The 25,317-nt window shown below is 41.4% G+C and overlaps 1 protein-coding gene and 1 pseudogene across 1 annotated transcript in view; both read right to left on the bottom strand.

Moving 5' to 3' along the window:
* The window catches only part of Oseg1 (intraflagellar transport protein Oseg1), an 86,447-nt gene that overhangs the window by 2,164 nt on the left and 58,966 nt on the right, over positions 1 to 25,317 (bottom strand). Inside the window, exons 21-25 of the mRNA XM_080281834.1 lie at positions 17,063 to 17,156; positions 15,372 to 15,472; positions 4,767 to 4,875; positions 3,967 to 4,135; positions 2,356 to 2,612 (exon numbers count right to left, since the gene is read on the bottom strand). Coding sequence (XP_080137960.1) covers positions 2,356 to 2,612; positions 3,967 to 4,135; positions 4,767 to 4,875; positions 15,372 to 15,472; positions 17,063 to 17,156 — 730 coding nt within the window. The remainder of the gene's footprint in view (positions 1 to 2,355; positions 2,613 to 3,966; positions 4,136 to 4,766; positions 4,876 to 15,371; positions 15,473 to 17,062; positions 17,157 to 25,317) is intronic.
* On the bottom strand, positions 12,048 to 12,168 carry LOC145412023 (5S ribosomal RNA; annotated as a pseudogene).

Below are 25,317 nucleotides of genomic sequence, written 5' to 3'. Positions count from 1 at the left end.
CAGAGAATTTTCAACAGAATAAGAAAATGTTTTGGAAGGAGGTGAAAAGGGTGCGAAAGGGAGAGTCTGGGAAGGAAGAACGAGTAAAAGCAGAGGATGGAAGGATGTTAATTGAGATGGATGCAGTAAGGAAGAGATGGGCAGAGTATTTTGAAAGATTGTTAAATGTAGAGGAGGAAAACGTGGCTGAGATTGTGGCAGATAGAAGGGTGCAAGGAATAAATGTGTTGGGAGAGTTGAATGATTCTTTGATCACGAAGGAGGAAGTGGAGAAGGCAGTAAAGGAGATGAAAACAGGGAAAGCTGCAGGTATGGATGGGTGTGCTGTGGAATGCCTGAAGGGTGGTGGAGTGACTATTGTTGACTGGTTAGTAAGATTATTGAATGTGTGCTTTGAGAAAGGTATGGTGCCAATTGACTGGGCAAGTGCTTGTGTGGTCCCGTTGTATAAAGGCAAGGGTGATAAGTATGAATGTACTAGCTTTAGGGGTATAAGTCTGTTGAGTGTTGTAGGTAAAGTGTATGGTAGAGTGTTAATTATGAGAGTTAGAGAGGGTACAGAGGGAGTGATTAGTGATGAGCAGTGTGGCTTTAGGACAGGGAGGGGATGCGTTGATCAGGTGTTTGCTGTGAGACAAGTGTGTGAAAAGTATTTAGCGAAAGGCAAGGATGTGTTTTGGGCATTTATGGATTTAGAGAAAGCGTATGATAGAATTAATAGGGAGGCTTTGTGGACTGTTTTAAGATTGTATGGACTTGATGGTAGGTTACTAAAAGGGGTGAAAAGTTTTTATGTAAATAGTAGAGCGTGTGTAAGAGTGGGAAATGCTGTGAGTGATTGGTTTCCCGTGAGAGTGGGGCTGCGACAGGGATGTGTGATGTCGCCTTGGTTGTTTAATATTTACATGGATGGTGTTGTAAGGGAGGTGAATGCAAGAGTTTTAGGTGGTCTGAGTCTGGTAAATGTTGATGGAGGAGAGTGGAATCTGAAGCAACTGCTGTTTGCAGATGATACTGCATTGGTGACTGATTCAGAGGAGAAATTGAGACAGTTGGTAGAGGAGTTTGGAAGGGTGTGTGAAAGGAGGAAATTGAAAGTAAATGAGAATAAGAGTAAAGTGATGAAGTGTACGAGGTTGATAGATGGTAGGGGGATGAATATAGTTTTGAATGGTGAGTTGCTTGAGGAGGTAGATTGTTTTAAATATCTAGGGTCACATGTTGCTGTGGATGGAAGAATAGATGCAGAAGTGAAGTTTAGAATAAATGAAGTAGGAAAGGTGCTGGGAGGAATGAAAAAAGTGTTTAAATGTCGTTCGCTTAGAATGGATGTAAAGAGAAGGCTGTATGAGGGTGTTGTGGTACCGACTGCGTTATATGGGGCTGAAACATGGAATATGGGTGTAGCAGAGAGGAAAAGTTTGAATGTAATGGAGATGAGATGTCTGAGGAGTATGTGTGGAGTGACGCGTATGGATCGAGTGCGAAATGATGAAGTGCGAAGGAGAACTGGAGTTGTTCGGGAGATGGCTGGTAGAGTTGAGCAGAGGGTGTTGCAATGGTTTGGGCATATGGAGAGAATGGATAATGAGCGATTGGTGAAAAAGATAACTAGATCTGATGTGAGAGGTGTAAGACTGAGAGGAAGACCACGAATAGGATGGATGGACAGTGTGAAGAGAGCGCTGGATGCGAGAGGGATGTCTGTTGAGCAAGGAAGAGTGGCTGTGCGTGACAGAAATAAATGGAGAGAAATTGTGAATGAATAAGTGATGACGCAGCCCTGAGGGGATATTCTCCCGCATTTGGTCTGATCAGCTAGTCAGGTCAGGTGCGGGTAAGGGGATGGGTCTGTTATGATGTGGCAGGGGTAAACCAGTTCTGCTGTCGGGCCCTGCTGTGGATGTCACTGCTTGCATTGCGCAGTTGACCCTTGTGCGGTGTGATGCGGTGAGGATCTGTCCGTTCTCCCCTTTGGGGCTAAGATGCGAATGAATGTGTTTGAATGGATGAGTAAATGGAGAGTGAGTCGTCCTGTCTCGGCTACCTCCCTTTCCTTGGGGGAAGCAGCCTAGGTATATAGATAGATAGATAGATAGATAGTATTACTTAGAGTATCTATAATTTCTGAAAAAGGTAGCTGCTATCTCCTATGTGGTTATTTGATTTTATCAGTGCAGTATTCTCTGCCTTTAATGTACACCCCTTTCACATAATTTTGCAGTGAGTTAAATGCTGTTTTATCAGCAGAAACTTGGCATCAAACAAATTCCAATAAAACATCTACAAATGAGGAACACCAGCAACATAAAAATTCTATGTTCAAAATAACACCGCTGCATTCTAGTGGCTCACATAGAAGTTCATGAGGTTAGAAGTGAAGGGATCCTGTGCTGAATGTGACGATGAATGTGAAGGTGATCCATCAAGGGTCAGTGCCTGGGATTCCCCGGTATCTGACTGTCGCCAATGGTCCTCACCCCTGCTCTCACCGTCACCAACCTCATCATCGCCTGACCCTGTCCCACTTCCCCCAGACTGCTGAATCAGGTGAATGGCCTCCTCATCACTAATGCCCTCATCAAGAACAAACTCAACTACAGGCAGGATTTCTGGAAAAAATTATTGGTATGAAAGAAAGGAAAGACAGCTGAATGTGAAGCACTGGATGCAAGAGGGACTATATTAGAAATAAAAAACTAAGTGTGGGAAATGAAGCAACCATTTTGTAAATGAAAACATTACCTCTGCATGAGGTCATGGAGACTCAGGAATATGGCTAAATTTTCTGCATTCCTGTCATGCACAAATGCCACTAGATAGAAGGAATTGTCTTGAGACAGCCACACAGCTTAAGAGGGGGGGGTGCTGTAATTTCCTTAAGCTTTTTTTTTTTTTTTTTTTTTTTTTTTTTTTTTTTAAACACTTTATAAAGGTTGTAATTATCTGTGGTGACATGCCTGAGCTGGAGATGCCAATTCCCCTTTCTGCTCCATGTCATTTTCCATGTTTCACCCACTAACTCCAATCTGGAACACTTCGTGGACTTTTTTGTTTCAAAGGAGTGAGTAGTGGGGAGGACAAGAAGACTGTGACCACCTGGGAGGTACACTTAAGTGAACTCCATAACCTCTAAAAGGAAATACAGGATAAAGCATATAAACTCAAGAATCTGGTACCTACTTACCAATAACGGTTGCATAACATTAGGGATTAACAAAAAAAGTAAAAATAGCAATGAAATTACAGTATCTCTATCCTCGACTATGTGGGTGTGTCAAGACAAATGTCTCACTCCAACTGCACATCTTTTCCTAAGTTTCCCTCATATGCAACCTACATTTTTCACTAAGAATAATCTTTTGCCCAGGCTTATGGCACTTGACATCATTATATAATCAATACATTAGTACATCTTAAGGTGATATAATCAATACATTAGTACATCTTAAGGTGCAGTGAAATAACTATTTGGCAAGATGATGGAACACTGGGATTGAGAGGTTGAAATAATGGCTCTGGGCATGTAAGAAGTAGGAAGACAGGAGGACAAATAAACAATACCATCACTGAAGAAATTCAGCAACATATACAATACAAGGGATTATTCCCTAAAGCTAGGCCTTGACAGATCATACTGCTCTTCTAGGGTGATGGGAGAGAGCTACCCCTCCCTGCTAGGCAGCTACCTAGCCAGGGCGCAAACACTTAACCTTGCAATCTTGAGTCAAGTGCTCTCTACCACTGAGCCACCCCGCTCCCCATAGATAAAGTACAAGAGAATAAGACCTTATGGATATACAATACCCAAATATATGAGAAACAGAATGCCATACTTATCATATAAATTCCTGCAAGTTCTCTGATATACTGCACAACACCACTGATTACAAATCTTCACTATCCTTCCTTTCCATTTTTTTCTCTCTCGCTCATTATACCTGAATATGCATATACCCCGCTCACCAAAAGAGACAAAGGAGTAAATGAAGGGATGAGCACAGTTGACACACTGGTTACCACTGTTGTTGACAAGAGGATTGGTGGTGGAGCAACGGTAGCAAAGGGGCAGATGCTCCTCATTATCATGAAAGGCTTTAGCTCGGATCTTAAGGGCAGCTAACTCCACATCCTCCTGTGTGAACCATTACAGACATCAGAAAGCTAAAACTGCTACTTCTACAGCAACCAACATACAACAATGTTAAGTCAGTACACTACAGAATCCTAGTAAATGTTGAACTGAATGAACCCCACAATTCTTCAGCTTTTCACATTACAGTACTGTACTATCAACAAAATTACTTTATTGTATTATATAAAACCACTGTCTATGGGCTGTCTCTTTTTAAGAACTTAAAAATAAAAAAAAGTGGGGGGGGGGGGTCCCTAGTCCCCTCACTCCGCCCCTTTCAGTTGCCTTTTACGACATGCAGGGAATAAGGTGGTAGAATTCTTCCTAACACAACCTGGCTGAGGCCAGACTGTGTCCCCCCCACCACCACAGGGGGGTGAAGCAGCCTAGGTATACAAATAGATACATAAAACCACTGACACCTTTTGGGACATGAATTACAGAATATGGATGTTGTAATTCTAATTTCCTCCAATAATAAAGGAGCTATAGTGTTAATAAAACCATAAGTTCTTTGGCAATGGGGCTGCCTCATCCCTACACCAATACCTGTCATTGCAAAAGCAATTTCTAAAAATTTCTTGTAGGCAATTACAGTACTTAATATACATAAGCAATACAAACACTGCACCTGAAATCGTGGAGGAATACGAAGAGTTTGCAACTTATCCAAGACATATCTTGCAAGCTTGTAGGCTTCTAGATTTCTAGCTTGCTTTGAGAGGGTGTACATGGTGGAACTGCATGGTAGTTAAGGGATTTAAGTGATGCACAGTAGCTTAAACTTTGCTGTAAGCAACACAGGGCAAGATACTGACAAGCATGGTAATAATAATGAAATATACTGTATAACACTGTATGTATGCATATATATATATATATATCATCACCACCTTATCCCGTGTTGACCCATGAGGAGCGTAGGAGCCCGGGGCTAGGAGAGTTGGTCCTGACATCCGAGATGAGAGTGCAGAACCTCACTCATCCTTGACTGGCATTATGTGAGCAGTAAACCCCAACCATCCCTTGGATATAAACCTGCACAGGCTCAATACAGTATACAGGTCTACCTCGCTATATGATCCATTGTTAAACAATACTCCGCCTTAGCAATGTGAAAAAAATAACACCCTTCCCTGCCTATTGATGACCAGTCCCTGGTTATCCAATGTTTTTTTTGTTTTTTTTACCAATTTTGATGATATTTCAGACTTGAAATTTGTGTTTAAGTTGATTTATATACTGTTTTTAGACTTCAGTTAATGAATTTTAGTCATAGGTAGGGTGAACGCTGTCATTTTGGGGTACAGTTTACTAAGTCTGATTTTCTTCCAGACTTATTTTTGATTATTTTCTGATATTATTTTTGGGTTTAGGTGTTATAAACTGCTTTTAGGCTTATTTTAGCTTGTTTTAAAGCTATCTGGGAATTAGGTGTGCCAGAAACTTGGTTTTCAGATTCAATTGGGAGGGTTTTGGACTTGTTTGGAGGGGAATCCTGAGGCTCCTAAACGCATCCCTCTACTTTCTAAGTTATAACATCTCCGTTTAACGATACCCAGATTGTGTGTTTTCCCAAATTCAACTCATCAATATAATGGGGACGGCCTGTATACATATATATATATATATATATATATATATATATATATGTATATATATATATATACAGTATATATATATATATATATATATTCATTTTCATTCATTGCCAGACGCCATGTATCCCAGACGGGGTGGCCAAGGGCTTAAGAGTTAATTGTTTTACAGGGAGGGGCGCTAATCCTCCACCAACCCCACTTGACGTAGGGATGCCAACAGCATCTGGTGTTCCCAGGCGGTCACCCATCCAAGTACTAACCAGACCCAACGTTGCTTAACTTCGCTGATCGAACGGGAAGCGGTGTACTCAATATATATATATATATATATATATAAACTATATATATATATATATATATATATATATATATATATATACTGTATAGATAGATAGATAGATATAGATATAGAATAGATATATATCCATCCATCCACCCATCATCCAATCCTACGTTGCCCCATGAGGAGCGTAGAAGCCCGGGGCTAGGCAAGTTGGTCCTGACATTTAAGATAAGAGTAACCAGCCTCACTCATCCCTGTGTGGCATTATGTGAGCAATAACCCCAACCACCCCTTGGATATAAACCTTCACTGGCTCAATCTGATTGGAGTGTCGCAATTACCCACCAAACCACCAAACGCCATAATTTGGTTATATGGTTACCACCCAGCATAGCAAATGGTTTCCTGGTGTACTGTACAGGAAACCATTCGGCTTGTCACTCAGTGTAGAGTCACCCACAGACAGAAGGAACAGGAAAGAACGAAGGAAAGAAAGACAGAAGAGGGAGTGTAAAGTCACCTGTAGGCAGAAGGACAAGGAAAGCATGAAATAAAGAAAGACAGAAGAGGAAGGAAGGAAAAGATGGAGGAGAGGGCAGAGAAGACACCCGAAAGCAGCACTACATCGAGTGAGGGGAAGGTGAGCACCCCCACCTACCACAAAGCGCCCCCACCTACCACTATATACTATGTACAGTAGAACCTCTCTCATTCGGACTATTTGGGGGGAAGGGTTGTCCGAAGCAGATTGTCCGGACCATCAGGGTAATCTCCAGTTCATACCAAAAACTATCTACATATGGTATGTTTGTTAATTATTAACATATGTGGCATATGTCAACCCTACGTAACTGCAAAAGATGAAAGGATACTAAAATAACCAAACTAATCATGTACAATAGTTTTGTATTGCATAATTTACAGGTAAGGCCATGACAAGAAACTAGCCTACATTTTAAATTGTAGTAAGTGACTAAGGCCCGTGTAGGCAAAAAAATAAATTAATTAATTAACTGTAATATTTGGAATAAAAATAAAACTTATGTGGGCAAAAAATACATTGTCATCTTTGGCATATTGATAACGCCCATATGGGCAAGAAGCTAATGTTTGATGTACAAGTACAGCACATTTAAGTACAAAAAATAACCTACAGTAATCATTAAACACTGCAGAATATTCTGACCCATTTTTGTGTAAGCAAACTCCTCCTTTTAACACCTTTATTCATTGCAGAAGCTACACTTGCATTAAGGGGCACGGTAAGGAGGATTAACTTTTGAAATACAGCGTAAAAATATAAATGGTTGGTGAACTAGTTGATGCAACGAATGCTAGCGTGTGTTTAAACAGGCGCCCATGTTGTAACCTAGTGTGATCCGAGACTAAACGAATGACGATCGCTTTCCACGCCGATACTGAAAACGACTTTAGAATTACTTTCAACATAATTTTGTCCGAATTAACAGAAATCCAGATCAAAGGGGTCCGGACCAAAGAGGTTCTACTGTATATATAAAAATATATATACCGGTATATATATATATATATATATATATATATACATATATATACAGTAATCCCTCCACTATCCGATGTAATAGAGCCAAAGGCATGTCCGGAAAGTGGTCCCGTCCAGAAAGTGGCCCCAGCCTCCTGGATTTGTACTTTTGGACCCTAACCGAGCCTGACTCAGAAAAACACCAACACAACTCCCTAATGGACATGCATAGCACCTATTTAAACCTATTTAAGGCCCTTTTCACACCAATAATGGACATAAAGCATGAAATAAATGAAAAGGAACCAAAGAATGAGGAATTAGAACCGACTGTACCTCAGCCAGGGTACTTACAGCACGTCTGTGGCCGCCTTCTCTGAGGCTTTGGCAGTGGTGAAAATGCTCTTGCAGCACGTACAGTAATCCAGTGTTGTCTATCTATCTATCTATTGCCAGACGCCTCAATCCCGTTTGGGGTGGCCACAAACAAATCGCCTCCAAGTCGCCCTGTCCCCCGCCATTTCACTCCCCTGCTCCCAGCTCACACCCCCCTCTCTCATATACCTCTCCACCCCATCCCTCCATCTCATCCTCGGCCTCCCCCTCCCTCTTTCCCCCTCCACCTCACTCACATACACTCTCTTCGTCAGTCTTTCACCCTCCATCCTCTCCACATTGCCAAACCACCTCAGTGTGTTCCTCATAACACTTCCTATCACATCCACATCCACACCACAACGCTCCTTTATATCCTCATTCGTCAGCCTGTCTCTCCATGTGACTCCACAGGCTCCTCTTAAATAACTCATTTCCACTGCTCTCACTCTTGACTTGTGTCCTTCCAACAACGTCCAAGCTTCACTTCCGTACATTAGAGTTGGTATCACAATACTGTCATGTAGTAGCTTTTTCACTTCCATGCTCACTTCCCTGTTTCTTATCACTGCTTTCAAGGAACCAGCAACTTTTCTTCCCTGCTGTACCCTTTCAAGCATTTCACCCTCCAAACCTCCATCCTTACTCATCACACTACCCAAGTACTTAAACGTACTCACACTTTCCAATTCCTCACCATCCAACCTCGCTGTACATTCACTGACTTCACCTCTCTCAAAGACCATCACTTTACTCTTCCCTACATTCACCTTTAGATTCCGTTTCTTACACACTCTTCCAAACTCATCCACCAAGCCTTGCAGCTCTCCTTCGTCTTCACTCAACAACACAGTATCATCTGCAAACAACAGTACAGGGAGTTTCCAAACACTATCCTCTCTCACCATGGCCACTCCAACATCCACTACCCTACCTTGTACCTCTTTTATTACCCCATCCATGTACAGATTGAACAACCATGGAGACATGACACATCCCTGTTTCAACCCAACCTTCAAAGAGAAAAATTCACTTAGATCCGCATCCACACGCACTGCAGCCTTCGCACCATCGTACATACTCTTCACAGCATTCAACAACTTTCCATCTACTCCATATATTCTTAACACTTTCCAGTGTTGTGCTGCACTTAATTCTTTGCACTGTGAGTTATAATTGTTTAACACTGCACATTGTTCTTAACTGCACCACGCCAGTTTCAACCGCCAATTTGCACTCCACAGTTAATCCTTTGCACTCTAAATTCTAATTTCTTAACGTTGCACTACACTGTAAATTCCCGTGTGGTCTAGTGGCGAGGTATTGCAGTTTATTCATTGTTTATTCACAAAAAACGAGCACGTGTGGCATCCACTACGATGAGCAACTACTTGTGATCGAAGTTAGGCAGTAACTGTTGGGAGTGCTGGTGACGGGGAAACAGAGATGCCAGATCGCAATGGCCACATTACCAAACTCCTCAATTTTCATTACCAAATTTAGCTTTTCATTACCAAATTCGTAAAGCTAGCATTTATACTTCACTAATTAGATATACAAGTGGAAAAACATGTAGTTACTTTCCTTATAATTAACAGCATGATGATTATTTTCACGCTATGTAGGTTAGCAGATTACTCAGAGAGAGCAAACAATCCACCATCTCCATTCTGTGTATCCTCATCTATCTATCTATCTATAGCCCGACGCCCTAATCCCGCAAAGGGTGGCCGCAGACAAAACGCCTCCAAGTCACTCTGTCACCCACCATTTGACTCCCCTCCCCCCAACTCACCCCCCCCTCCCCCATATACCTCTCAACTCCATCCCTCCACCTCATCCTCGGTCTACCCCTCCCTCTCCCTCCCTCCACCTCACCCACATACACCCTCTTAGTCAGTCTTTCACTCTCCATCCTCTCCACATGTCCAAACCACCACAGTGTATTTCTCCTAATCTTTTCAACCACATCCACATCTACCCCACAACGTTCCTTCACTTCTTCATTCGTCAACCTGTCCCTCCATGTCACTCCACATGCTCCTCTCAAGTAACTCATTTCCACTGCTCTCACTCTTGACTTGTTCCCCTCTTGCAAGGTCCATGCCTCGCTTCCATACGTCAGGGTAGGGATCACAATACCATCATGCAGAGACTTCTTAACTTCCATACTCATGTAAAAAATCTGTTTGGTAAAGCATTATTCAGATTCATTACCAAATGAATTTTTCATTACCAAATTGGGCCACATTTGGTAATGAAAAATACCAAATGGCAACCCTGACAGGGAAGGGGGGAAGGGGGAAGAAGGAAAGGATGAAGGGGCCATGCTGTTAACAGCTGTTCGGCGCCGCGTGGCAATTTCAAAATACGAATGGGAAAAAAATTGGATTTGGGAGGGATTTTTTTCTTTTTTGGCCATTTTTGGGTTCCGAAAGTCCAGGCCCACAATGTCCGGTAAGTGGGATCTCCGGAAAGTGGGCGTCCGGATAGTACGGGGATTACTGTATATATACAAAGGTAAATCCTCAATATAACGAACCCCGGTAGTGTACATTTTGGATATAACGAACAGCCAAATCGCAACAGAACTTCCCTTAGATTTTGCAAACAAAGGTTGCTAAATGAGGGGGAAGTTCGGGAATTGGCCCACAGAGACAACAGTATCCCTTCCTGGCACTGTGAGTGTACTGTAACAGCACTACATAATACTGTATTCTTATTACAGGTATTGTATTTATATATTTAATTTCATACAGTGTTGTATTTACAGGTACAACTTCAAAAACCATTGAATTCTCCATGTAAAACTTCACAGAGATAGTTTAGGTTATGTTTGAGCACATACGGCTGAATGACTCCCCTTATATAGCGAACTGAGTTCAGTAATCCCTCAGAAATACCGACCCGTCGTATATAGCGAACTTTCAGATATAACAACCCGCCCCTCCCCTCAATTAGGTCATTATATCGAGGGTTTACTGCATACAGAGAGAGAGAGAGTATATATACATACAGTACATCCCCACAGTATGCGAGTTCCGAGTACGCAATCCCCCTTGTACGCGTTTTTTTTTTTTTTTTTTTTTTTTTTTTAAATGCAAGGAAGAAGGAACCAAAGGCCATGAGCCCACAATAACAGTTCCCTCCAAGAGAAAAACTAAATACAAGAGAGAGCCAAATTCAAGATTCATTCATTTCGAGATGCCTGGACACACTGCGTTTGAAAGACTGGAGATCATAGGCAGCAGGAAATACAGACAGAGGGAGACAGTTCCAGAGTTGACCTGTTGCATAAATGAACGACTGGGAGTAACAGTTAACTCTTACATTAGAGAGTTGGACAGAAAAGGGATGAGTGTTTGCTGCTAGACGGGTGCTACGCGCCCGTCGTAGAGGTGGAGGAATGCATGCAGACAGTTCAGAGGAGCAGTGACCATTAAAGTAGCGATAGAAAAGAGATAACGATGCAACAGTGCGGCGAAGAGACAGAAGTCGAAGGAAGTCATTAAGAGGAAGAGAGTTAATGAGACAAAAAGCCTTTGACTCCACCCTACTGAGAAGGGCTGTATGTGGGGAGCCTCCCCACCATGAGAGTTGTACTCCACACAGGGGGAGGAGGTGATGTCTTCACTGGACAGAACCTTCCGCTACTACACTGATAAGCACAACCAGGAAGTAAACAGACGGAAGCAAACACTCATCACCCGTTTCCTTCAGCCTGAACAAAGTGAAGAATCACTCCCTTCAACATCAGAACTGCCATATCCTGAGGAGGATCAGGAGGTTGATTCAATGTCTGAGGTGTCAGAAATAGGCTTTGAAGGGTTTATGAACGAAGTGAGTGCATTAGGTAGTGACAGTGTCAAAAGTGCTGGAGACGAAAGTGGTGTGGTGGGTGATACAGGAGATGCACGCTAGGTGCCTCATCCTGCCGCAGATCCTCTTCTTACCTCCATCACGCTTGTTGTCCTCTTGGGCAAAGGTGAGCAGCCATTTTCTTGTTGGTTTAGTTAAGCAATATTCATTCATTCATTCACTGCCAGACGCCATGTATCCCAGACGGGGTGGCCAAGGGCTTAGAGTTAATTGTTTTACAGGGAGGGGCACTAATCCTCCACCAACCCCACTTGACACGTAGGGAGAACGTTATACCAACAGCATCTGGTGTTCCCAGGCGGTCACCCATCCAAATACTAACCAGACCCAACGTTGCTTAACTTTGCTGATCGGACGGGAAGCGGTGTACTCAACGTGGTATATCCTTGTTGATTTACCTAGTAAAGTCATAATCTTGTTGGTTTACTTTATCTTAGGTAATATGTCTTAGATGGTTTCCCTGTATAGTACAATATTTAGGTCTGAAAGGCATCTCAAGGGTTGCCCATGCAGGGGGGTGCCACCCGTAAGTAATTTTTCCCATAAGTTTATGTATTCATAGTACAGTACGTGAATTCCTAGTACGCGACGTCCTCTGCCACCCATATATGCGCGTACTAGGGGGATGTACTCTGTGTGTGTGTGTGTGTGTGTGTGTGTGTGTGTGTGTGTGTGTGTGTGTGTGTATATATATATATATATATATATATATATATATATACAGTACAATCCCAGCTATCCGGTATCCAGACAAACGGAATACTCAGAACAACGGGAAAATTCAAGGGCTGGTAAAAATGTCAGTAAGTTATAACTGTGCGCCAATTTGAGTGGACCGCCAAACCGTCGTTTGATTGTGTCATGTGAGGCTGGGTGAAGTCAGACAAAGCGAGATGAAGGCATTTCCGGCTAATGTAAATCCCTAGCAAATCCTCTTAACCACCCCTCCTCTCCCCCTCTTTCCCCTACTTGAATTCAGTCATCCTCCACACCCTCCAAAAATCACCAGTCTGCGTTTTGCCACCAGACAGTAAACAAGCTCTCTTGTTATTGTGTTCCTCTGATAGACGGTAATTTATACACTCCAAAATGCCTAAAGTGCAAACTAAACGTAAGCGTATCGTGCTTACCTTGAAACAGAAGCTGGACATACACTACAGACTTGAAAAAGGCGAATATTGTAAAACACTAATGGCTGAATATAAATGTTAATAGGAATGAAAGTTTACTTTGTTGGAAGAAAAAAAAATAAATAATATGCCTGCATTTCATACGTACATCATATATTTTATTTTCTGCAAAACAGCTGAGTGGCGGGTGAGGGGTGGAGTGATGGAGGTCAGGTGGGGAAGAAGAACAGTCGGAAACGTAAACAAACTCACGTGGGCGCACAGGTGTCGTGATAATTCTACAGTGCAGTCTTAACACATCATCAGTTCACTAATAAATGTTCAAGCTTTTATTTCTTTATTTTATTTTTCAATTTTTATGAGTACAGTACATATAATGAATACAGTAATTCGGTAAACAATGGACTGGTGCAAAGTGCAGTACTGCAAATTGCTAGACATTGCACACGTGCGTTATGACCATGGTGTGTGTTTACAAGGCAGTTTTTCAGGCGGAATCTCTTAGTGTAACCCCTAATGTGACTTGTGAGTACCTGAACTGTATTTACTGCTGTGATAGCCTTTGTATAGATTTGACTTGAAAATCAGAAATACGGGAAAAATCTGTAACCGGGAAGGTAAATTCCCCAAGCCACCCGGTTAACTGGGATTGTACTGTATAGATATATTTTGGTGGTAGATGGGGGCGCTCACCATCCACTCACTCGATGTAGTGTTGCTCTCAGGTGTCTGCCCTTTCCTCTCCTTCATCCTTCTTCTCTTCCATCTTCTTCTGTCTTTCTTTCCTTTATGCTTTCCTCGTCTTCCTGCCTATTGGTGACCTTACACTCCCTCTTGTTTTTTTTTTTTTCCTTCATTCTTTCCTTTTCCTTCTGCCTGTGGGTGACTTTACATTGAGTGACAAGCCAAATGGATTCCTGTACACCAGGGAACCATTTACTATGCTGGGTGGTAACATAATAACCAAATTTTGGCGCCTGGTGGTTTACTGAGTAATTACAGCGCTCCAATTGGATTGAGCCCGTGAAGGTTTACATCCAAGGGACGGTTGGGGTATATTGCTCATGTAATGCCACTCAGGGATGAGTTAGGCTGGTCACTCTCATCTTAAATGTCAGGACCAACTTGCCTTGCCCCGGGCTCCTACTATCCACATGGGGCAACATAGGATTGGATGATGAATGAAATGATGAATGAATCATCATCATCTTCCAGACCTCCTTTCCCACCTTCGGGAAGGGTGAGGAATAGCAACATCCAGACAGCCTAAGTTTGCCCAGTCCAATGGACCGCACTTCCATTCACTCATCATTCAAGCCCCCGGAATCCTAGCTCTGTCTGATACACCAAAAACATTCATCACATTCTGCAGCTTCACATAAACGTATCCGATAGAGTCAATCCAGACGCTGTCATGTTAAAAAGGGGTGCCAAATCCCTGATCATGCACTTCTTCTCACAACATTCATCCAGCCAGCTTGATCTCTTGTCAGTCTCCTAGCCTCACCAACTACATACCTCTCTTCCTCATACATTCATCCACCATATCCTTCCATCTTCTCCTTGGCCTATCTTGCCTCCTTCCTCCTTCAAATTCGCTCAGATATACCTTTTTCACCACTCTCTTGTTATCCACTCTCTCCACATGACCATACCATCTCAGTACACTCTCTTCAATTCTGGTGTCAACAGACTTACTCACTCCACATCTTTCATGAATCTCATTATTTCGTATCCTATCCACTCTCTGCACACCACATACATTCCTTAGCAGTCCCATCTCCACTGTTCTTACTCTTGACTTTTCGTCTCACATCCATCCATTAAAGTTGGCACTAACACTCCTTCATGTAAGCTTCATGCAGCTGCCACACTCAAGCCTCTGCTTCTTATCAAGGCCTTCATAGCACCAGCTATATAAAAGAGGTGTGTCCTACAAATGTGAAATACTGAGCAGGAATGGCACAGCTGCATCACACAGCTATCAGAAGTCCTACCTAATATCACAATTATTGATGTAACAAAACATGACCATAACAGGACTAAACTCATTGACAACCAGTGAGGAAGGAACAGGGAATAAGTAAGGACTGCAGGAGGAGATACTGTCAAAACTGAATGGAGAAGCAGCAATGTGGTGCCACAATGACCTATTGAAAGAGTGGGAAAATTATAGGATTACACTGTTCTACAGTATTACAAATGAATTCTAAAAATAAATTCAGTAATTAATCCTTAAAGAACAGTATAGTAGTGAAACTATATAAATAACACTGAATTACTGTGCAGTGGAAGATCACCTTAACAGTACATGACTTTTTATCAATTTATATTCTTATTTGTACACTGCATTAAATTAACTGCATACATCCCCAGGGAACTCAAACATACTTGCACGCAATAAACATTTTTCCAGCAACATACTCTTACCTTAAACCTCTTCTACTGACATAAAAGAAAAGGATACAACTTTGAAATGCCTGTAGGATGGGCTGTCATGAGTTCATGCATGAGAAAGCGGGAAATGTTGAAAAGAGCTTCAGGCATGTATGAGGTGAATGGTTCATCCTGTAAGGTATAAGAATACGATAAATACCTCTGGTAACATGCTTAATTAATATTGCCAGGGTGCTGTGATACAAAAAATTTACTGTGCTATATCTATATGGGAAAAACATTATAAAGACCTACACTGCTTCTGGCCACTTGGCCAAAATCATCCATTCTCCCTTACCTCTCTAACAAAAAGTACCTTAATCATCCTGATAAAACACGTGTGTCATAACAATGCATAACTGAATGTTTAATAACATGTACTGTAATGGGGCCATGGCAATTCTGGTCACTAGTATGAATAGGAAATTAATTTAGAAATAATGCAAAGGTCTGTAGATTCATCAGCCTTTCCAATGGAAGGCACTTCCATTTGTGTGCCCCCTCACCTTCCCACATTTCACTACTAGACACCCTATACCACCACAGCAAAAGTGTTTTAAAATTCATTATTCAAGATTACTTGAAAAATGTATAGGAAAGAAAAGGTATCTGTACATTGTTTTTGTTGATCTGGAGAAGGCCATTGACAGAGTCCCTACTGAGGTGGTGAAGTGGGCAATGAGAAAGCTTGGGATTGAGGAGTGGCTGGTCAGGGTGGTTATGGATATGTATGTGGGTGCTCACACCCAGGTAAGGGCAAATGGAGATTTGAGTGATGCGTTTTCCATGAATGTTGGTGTGCATCAGGAGTCAGTCTTGAGTCCCTTGTTTATCATGGTACTTGAGACCAACATTCCTTCACTTAAAGAGTTGCAAGGGTTGCTGACACACTGCCTCTTTTTACCTCTGGCTTGGTGCTTCTATCAGCCTATCTACCTATCTATCTATCTGTGAGTTGTATTATTATAATATGGAGGCCTGACATATAGATGGTTTATTTAAAGAATGGACAGTGTGTGGCAATAAGCCCTACCAGATTAGAGCTTGGCCCGACCTTGCCCCCCATTCATGAAGACCAAGCTATGCCTCTGCCACTACCCTGTCACAATGGTGCCATCACATGAAGACATCCCTCTCCATCAGCTCAAGACACTTTGATGGACTTATTCAACAAGAGTTTTTACATTCACTGCAGCAGCCTTGGCTGTATACAAAGGTGCATTCACAGTCTCTGTCCATTACACTGGTGTAATCAGGGACTATGTAGGTGAATATTTCCATTTTTCTATCTCAACCTCTGCCCTTTACTAAATGTATTAGGAAGCAGTGGCCAAGGAAAAAACTGGCATATAGAGTATATTGTTCCAAGCCACCTGCACCATCCAATTCATCCATTACCTCTACCAATGAGGTCTGAAGGTCATCCAGTCCTGCCAACTCTTTGAGTTATGAAGGTTCAGAAAACAAAAATCAAGAACTTGTCCTGACTTCCTACGCACTAACCAATGGATATGGATTTAATGGTATTGATATACAAATCTAACCTGATATCAGTAACACATCAAATTCCAGTACAGGGTATTAAGACAAAACCTACATATATTACAATTCAGGTTTTGAGTCAATATACTTGTACATATCAGCCTAAACATTCACTACGATGAGGGAAAAATGAATAAACTTAGCTTTCCTGATAAGCAATACATATATTAATGACCTTACCATGTAACGCTGGATGGTGTGATAGACATAGTACATGGATGCCCTCTTCTGGTAGTCCCGAAACTTGTCCATCATCGCTTCATATTCTTGCTCACTGGAAACAACCAGAAGTTTTTCAATTCTCTCTATCTCATATTTTGAATGGGCCTGTGTAATTTTTTACACTGTGTTATGGAACAGAGAAAGATAATGTACACTTTAAGTGAGAATACTAAAAATCACTACTGTCCCGTAAAGTTCCAGGTTCAAAACAAAAGAGTTAGGTAAAATTACAAGTTAAAGTTTAATGCTCAAACTAACAACAAAATATTCAGGACTCATAAGGATAATGTAATGGCAAAAAACAGGTTAAATATATGGGTAACTGCAATAGCCTCTATTAACATGAAATTAGCAAAAGTAAATTTATCTAAGTCAGCCCTGATAAAATGAAAATACCAGAAAATACTCAGTGAATGCAAGATATATTATTACAGATACAAAATATTATTAATAATGACTGACAAAAAAAAAATTTACATTAATTACAAAAAATCTCGCTAGGCCTAAGAATTAACACCTTACGCTACACAGTACATGAAAAAATGCAATAACAGTTATACTCAAATTTCACAGCTGCTAGATGTTTGGAGACTTCCTGAGCACTCACAATAATAACAACTGTACAGGGGAGGACAGAGATGTGAACAAAATGAGGAGTAGATCTAAGTGGCAATAATGCAGAGACTGAGCTCATTATATAGGGGCCGGCAGAGCTTGATACAACTTGTAAGGAGGATGCGCAAATGAAGCCATGGGGACAAAGAGTTGACAATCCTGCTCTGAACAACAGAAAGAACGACTTACTTTACTATAAGGGTAGAAGGGGGGAGTGAGGTAGAACACGCTCGTGATCAAACATGCAGCATACTGTACGTTAGAATTACACAAAGGATGATGAAATCATAGGCTATGTAACACCTCCCCACAAAGAAAAAGAAATTTACAAAGGAAATTTCTTATTACTCTATAACAATCTGTCTAAAGTCTAGATAAGCAATCTGCAATAACATTTTCTTTCCCCTTGACATGTTGTATGTCTAATGAATACTCCTGAAGAAGCAGACTCCATCTTGTCAATCTCTGATTTTTATCTTTAAACTTACTAAGGAATTTCAGTGGGTTATGATCGGTATAAATGACTATGGGGTCAAAACCAGAACACAAATAAAATGAAAAATGCTGTAAACCCAAAATCCAGGCCAAAAGCTCTTTCTCAATAGTTGAGTAGTTCTTTTGAGGTGGAGTGAACTTCTTACTATAATAAGATACAGAGTGTTCAATACACTGATCATCTTCTTGCAGCAAAACAGCCCCAGCTCCTGTGTCACTTGCATCAACAGCCATCTTAAAAGGCTTAGCAAAATTTGGAGTAGCGAGCACTGGCTGACTTAATAGGATAGCTTTAAGTTTGGTGAAAGAGGATTCACAGTTATCGGTCCAGACAAATTTAACTCCCTTTTTCAGTAGGTCTGTAAGTGGTGATACAAGAATTGAAAAGTTAAGAACAAATCTCCTGTAATAACCTACCATTCCCAAAAATTTTTGTAGCTCTTTCCTACTTTTAGGTCTGGGAAGATCACTTATAACCTGAACCTTAGCTCCTGGTGGTGCAACATGTCCATCACCAATTACGTACCCAAGGTACTGAACTTTAGCTTGACCAAACTCACACTTTGATAAATTAGCTACAAGATTAGCCTGAACCAAACGCTCAAGAAATTTACTGACAAGGCATAGGTGATCTTTCCAGTTGTCACTGAAGATTAATACATCATCAATATAAACAACACACCCTGCCAAACCCTCCGTTACAACATTCATGAGCTTCTGAAAAGTGGCTGGTGCATTCTTCATACTATATGGCATTACAGAACATGCAAAAGTCTTTCCTAGTGTTACAAAACATGAGATCTCCCTAGCACGTTCAGTCATAGGTACTTGCCAGTATCCCTTTAACAGATCAAACTTACTTATGTACCTAGCCTTTCTGATCTTGTCTATGCAATCTTCCACAGGAGGGAGAGGGTAAGTGTCTGTTTTGGTTATCTGATTAACACGTCTGTAGTCGATGCAAAGCCGCTGTGACCCATCTGGTTTAGGGACTAGAGTGACAGGAGAACTCCACTCGCTCTGGCAGGGCTCAATCATCTTGTGGTCCAACAGGTAGCCAAGCTCCTTCTGGATGAGAGGAACTTTCACTGGATTCACACGGTAAGGAGGCAGTTTAATTGGCTTTGCGTCTCCAACATCGACATCATGCATCAACACAGTGGTTCTTCCTGGAGTGGCACGGAACACTTGCGGGTACTCCTGAAGTAATGCCGAAAACTCCTGCCTTTCCTCGGGAGGTAGATGAGAAAGCTTAGTCTGGAGATCATTCATGATATCAGGATTCTTCCCCAAACTATCACTCAGGCTCATACTGCATGGGAGAGCTTCACTTGCAGACTCGGGTGGAACAGCTACAGTGCAGACCGGATTATTTTCGTCCCGCCTGTGATACAACTTTAGCATGTTGATGTGACATAGTTGCTTGTTCTTTCTACAATCTGGTGTGGCAATGACATAGTTGACATCACTGAGTTTCTTCTCCACGAAATAAGGACCACTAAACTTGGCTTGAAGAGGTTGCCCATGAACCGGTAGCAGAATCAAAACCTGATCTCCTGGCTGAAAGTGGCGTAACCTGGACTTCTTATCATACCAAGTCTTCATCTTCTCCTGAGCAGCTCCTAAATTCTCTCTCGCCAGCTGTAAAGCAGTGGACAGCCGTTCTTTGAACTTCATCGCATACTCCAGCAGGTTGACGCCATCTTCCTCCGACAGCCAGCATTCCTTGAGTAGCTTGAGGGGTCCTCTTACTTCATGGCCAAACAGTAGTTCAAAAGGTGAGAAGCCCAGTGATTCATTTGGAGATTCTCTTGCGGCAAACACAACAAATGGAAGACCTTTATCCCAGTCTTTCTGATGTTCCAAACAGTATTTCTTGAGCATCGATTTGAGTGTTTGATGATATCTCTCCAACGCTCCTTGGGTCTGGGGATGGTAAGCTGAAGACGTGATCTGGGTGATGCCCAACTCTTTCAGAAACTGCTTGAAAACATTTGACATGAAATTACTTCCCCGGTCTGACTGTACCTCCTTGGGCAGACCAAACTTTGTGAAGAACCCTAGCATTTCCTTAACCACGTTCTTTGCTGAGATATTTCTAAGTGGAATGGCTTCAGGATAACGAGTAGCCATATTAATCAGGGTCAACACATAAGAAAATCCTGAAGAAGTCTTAGGAAGAGGGCCCACCATATCCACCAACACACGGGTGAAAGGCGCCTCAAAAGGAGGAATGGGAACTAGAGGTGCAACCTTTTCGGTCTGATTACACTTCCCCACAACTTGACAGGTGTGACAAGACTTACAATACCAGGAAACATCCCTGAAGATACCTGGCCAGTAGAAGTGTTTCAAAATGCGTGCCACAGTCTTCCTCACTCCAAGGTGTCCTGCCAAACTGGAATCATGAGCCACTCTAATGATATCCTGCCTACAAACACGAGGGATGACAACTTGATGTACAACCTCCCATTCACAGTCGGCTGATGCTGTTGGGGGTCTCCACTTTCTCATAAGTACTCCTGACTTTATATAATAACAAGTAGAAGCACCGGCTGACTCTTCCTCACTGCAAGCAGAGTTAGCTAGACCTTTCAACTCAGGGTCTGCAACCTGCAACTCAACCAACTCTTGACGAGACAAATTATCAACACTACGGGGTACTGCCTCATCTGGTGAGTGGTCCAAATTAGCAAGAAAAGTGTCAGCTAGGATAACATCATCATCATCATTATCCTCTAAGTCACCAGTAACTTTAGACTTAGCCCTAGTGACAGCACATGCAGGGAACACATCAGGGACATCACAATCCTGGGCCGCAGCCACTGGCTCACTAGACAACTGAGGAGCTGGACACACTTGACTTCCACCAATATCATTTCCAAGTAAAAAAGTTACACCTGACATTGGGAGTGTCTCAACCAACCCAACCATAACGGAACCATTAACAAAACCAGACTCTAAATTCACTCTGCACAGAGGGACAGAGAAGTAATTATTCCCTACACCTTGTAAGATTACAGTTTCATCAGAGGAATTAACATTAGAGCCTAGAACACTGGTCAGCATAAGGGATTGGCAAGCACCTGTATCACGATATATTTTAACTGATTTCCTGTCATTACTGTCCAGAGGACTGACAAAACCATCAGACAGGAAATTAGCACATGAACTCTTGAGAGTGTCACCCACGTTACTGCTCAAAAGAGGAGCTCCATCATGAGAATTTAATTTACCCCTCAAAGCAGGTTCAGTTACCTCAGTTAAAGAATTCTGGGAACTCTCAAGGGTGGACACTAGACCAATTGACTGAATATTTAAAGACTCCTTTTTGTTCACATCACGCTGTCTCCAGAAACATTTCTCCGTAGTATGACCAAGCTTACTACAATAAGTACATTTACTTTTCTGAAATCTAGAGGTGGAGCTGGTATTTACTTCCTGAGAAACATCATCTTTATTCTCTTTCCTGTTACCTGTACTCTGAGTAGAGGCAACGTACTTACTCTCAGCTTTCCCTTTCTCTTTAGAATATCTCTTGTGAGTGAGAACATATTCATCAGCTAAAACTGCAGCATCAGACAAATTATCTATTCTTTTCTCATCAAGATATAGGCTTACATCTTTATAAATACACCTTTTGAAGTCCTCCAGCAAAATCATCTGCTTAAATTTACCGAAATCAGAATCCACATTCTTAGAATTTAACCACTGCTCTAACAGATCTTCTTTGATTTTTGCATACTCTACATGGGATTGCTTATCTTGCTTATAAGTTGTCCTAAATTTTACTCTATAGGCTTCAGGAACAAGCTCATAGGCCTTAAGAATCAAGCTCTTAACTACATCATAATTATCACATTGATCCTGAGGCAACGATGCATAAGTTACTTGAGCTTTACCGGTGAGACCAGTTTGAAGGAGTACTGGCCAATACTCTTTGGGCCAATTAAAACCTGTAGCTACCCTCTCAAACAACTGAAAATACTTTGTTAAATCAGATTCATTAAAAGGAGGGACAAGTTTAACATTTTTAGCCACATCAAAATCATCAGAGCTAGATGATCCAGTTCCATCTTGTTTCATGCGATACTCATGGTCTGCCTGAATCCTAGCAAGTTCAACTTGTGCCTGAAACTCAGCCTCTTTAGCACGAGCCTGAAACTCAGCCTCCTTAGCATTTGCCTGAAATTCAGCCTCCTTAGCACGAGCCTCCTGCAGGGCTAGCTGTAACTTAGCTAATTCAATCTGTGTTTGCTCATTTCGAGGAGTTACATTAAACAAGCTTTCATTAATCATGTCAACAATTTGATCTTTAGAATGATGAGAGCGAACAGCAATTCCCAATTGTTGAGCAACAAGCTTAAGTTCATTCTTTGTTCTGTTTTCTACATCACACACTGTTTGCACATTTGACAAAAAATCTTTGGCTTCATCAAGTGTAGTAATAGTAGACATCATGAATAAATCACAGTCACAATATATCAAGCAATATCCTTATGATAATATCCTGAATATCCTGATAAGAGGTCGCCAAATTTATGTTATGCAACAGAGAAAGATAATGTACACTTTAAGTGAGAATACTAAAAATCACTACTGTCCCGTAAAGTTCCAGGTTCAAAACAAAAGAGTTAGGTAAAATTACAAGTTAAAGTTTAATGCTCAAACTAACAACAAAACATTCAGGACTCATAAGGATAATGTAATGGCAAAAAACAGGTTAAATATATGGGTAACTGCAATAGCCTCTATTAACACGAAATTAGCAAAAGTAAATTTATCTAAGTCAGCCCTGATAAAATGAAAATACCAGATAATACTCAGTGAATGCAAGATATATTATTACAGATACAAAATATTATTAATAATGACTGACAAAAAAAACTTTACATTAATTACAAAAAATCTCGCTAGGCCTAAGAATTAACACCTTACGCTACACAGTACAAGAAAAAATGCAATAACAGCTGCTAGATGTTTGGAGACTTCCTGAGCACTCACAATAATAACAACTGTACAGGGGAGGACAGAGATGTGAACAAAATGAGGAGTAGATCTAAGTGGCAATAATGCAGAGACTGAGCTCATTATATAGGGGCCGGCAGAGCTTGATACAACTTGTAAGGAGGACGCGCAAATGAAGCCATGGGGACAAAGAGTTGACAATCCTGCTCTGAACAACAGAAAGAACAACTTACTTTACTATAAGGGTAGAAGGGGGGAGTGAGGTAGAACATGCTCGTGATCAAACATGCAGCATACTGTACGTTAGAATTACACAAAGGATGATGAAATCATAGGCTATGTAACAACTGTCACAGAGCAAAAAAATATCCTCTTTATCAGGCTCACCTACTGTACTCATCATTGCATCAGTTTAATGTCAATTACTCACTTTTTAATTTCCTTCACACTTTCTTCAGCAAGCCCATTTTCTCTTCACCCTTCAGTAAACCTACTTTCTCACACTACACATGCCTACTATAAATCACCACCTACAAGTCATCTACAGGTAAAGGTCAATTCCAAATTATGTACTACACATATCCTTGACATATTAATTTGTCTAAAAAAATCTACATCACTACCTACTTCAAAATGCAGTATGTTACTACTACTAAGAAATTATCATAACCATCGCTCACACCTCTTTTCTCACCCTTCAATGAGGTGACACAGAGTCAGAAATTAACAGCAAGTTAACAGCCAAAATCCTGGGTATCATCATCATCATCATCATCAACCAGACCTCCGCTTTCACCCTTGAGCAGGGTGAGGAGTAGCAACATCCAGACAGCCCAAGTCTGCCCAATTCAATGGGCCATGCTTCCATTCACTTATCATTCAAGCCCCCGGAATCCTGGCTCTATCTGATATGCCAAAAACATTCATCACGTTCTGTAGCTTCACATAAACGTATTTGATAGAGTCAATCCAGATGCGGTCACATTTAAAAGGCATGCCAAATCCCTGATCATGCACATCTCCTCACAATATACATCCAGCCAGCTCAATCTCTCGTCAGTCCCCTAGCCTCACTGACTTCCATACCTCTCTTCCTCACACACTCACCCACCAAATCTCTCAACCTTCTCCTTGGCCCATCTCACCTCCTCCCTCCTTTAAATTTGCTCATATATACCTTTTTCACCACTCTATTGTTATCCATTCTCTCTACATGACCATACCATCTTAGTACACTCTCTTCGATTCTGGTGTCCACAGACTTCCTCAATCCACATCTTTCATGAATCACATTATTTCGTATCCTATCCACTCTCTGTACTCCATACACATTCCTCAGCAGTCCTATCTCCACTGCTCTCACTCTTGACTTATCATTTTCATAACACACCATAGTCCCACATTCATATGTTAAAGTTGCCACTAACACTCCTCAATGTAAGCCTCTCACAGCTGCAACACTCAAGCCTCTGCTTTTTATCAAGGCCTTCATAGCACCAGCTACTTTCCTTCCTTGTGCCACTCTACTTTCCACTACTTTTGCACATTTTCCTCTGTCTTCTATCACTGTACCCAGGTATTTGAACTCTCTCACCAATTCCAGTCTATCCCCCATTCATTGTAACATCACAATGGGAGTCACCTGTTCTCTCAATAACCATCACTTTACTCTTTTCTACTTTTACTCTCAAGGCATGATGCTCACAGACATCAACAAAACTCTTCACTAGTCTACCAAGTTCTTGTCCCGTATTTGCAAGCAGTACTGCATCATCAGCATATTAAAAATGTCAAAATCCTGAGTAAATAATCTAAAATTTCATTAGCTGCATATGTATCACAGCTACTAAAACAAATAACTGTTTCACTGCGCCATTTTATTTAACTTCCACATAAAACTGACGTCAGATGAAGGGAAGAATTTTTCAGAGGGATTTTGTATAATCGTTGCAATTTATACGACTGCCACACTTGAGCAAAACTTTCCCCTTCCTGGAACAGTTCTCTGTTGCACACAGGGAGATCAAGGGTAGTCCATGCTGTGCGTTGATGTAGTATATGAAGCCAATGCTGCCCTCATCCAACTTCTAGATGCCTGGCAGTCTAGTGGGTTATAGTGCTCTAGCTGGCTGCAG

The sequence above is a fragment of the Coenobita brevimanus genome, chromosome 91, assembly GCF_032717465.1.
Source record: "Coenobita brevimanus isolate Jiangsu-jjx chromosome 91, ASM3271746v2, whole genome shotgun sequence".
Taxonomy (NCBI): domain Eukaryota; kingdom Metazoa; phylum Arthropoda; class Malacostraca; order Decapoda; family Coenobitidae; genus Coenobita; species Coenobita brevimanus.
Note: the sequence above shows the minus strand (reverse complement) of the source record. Positions and strands in the feature narration are given on the sequence as shown.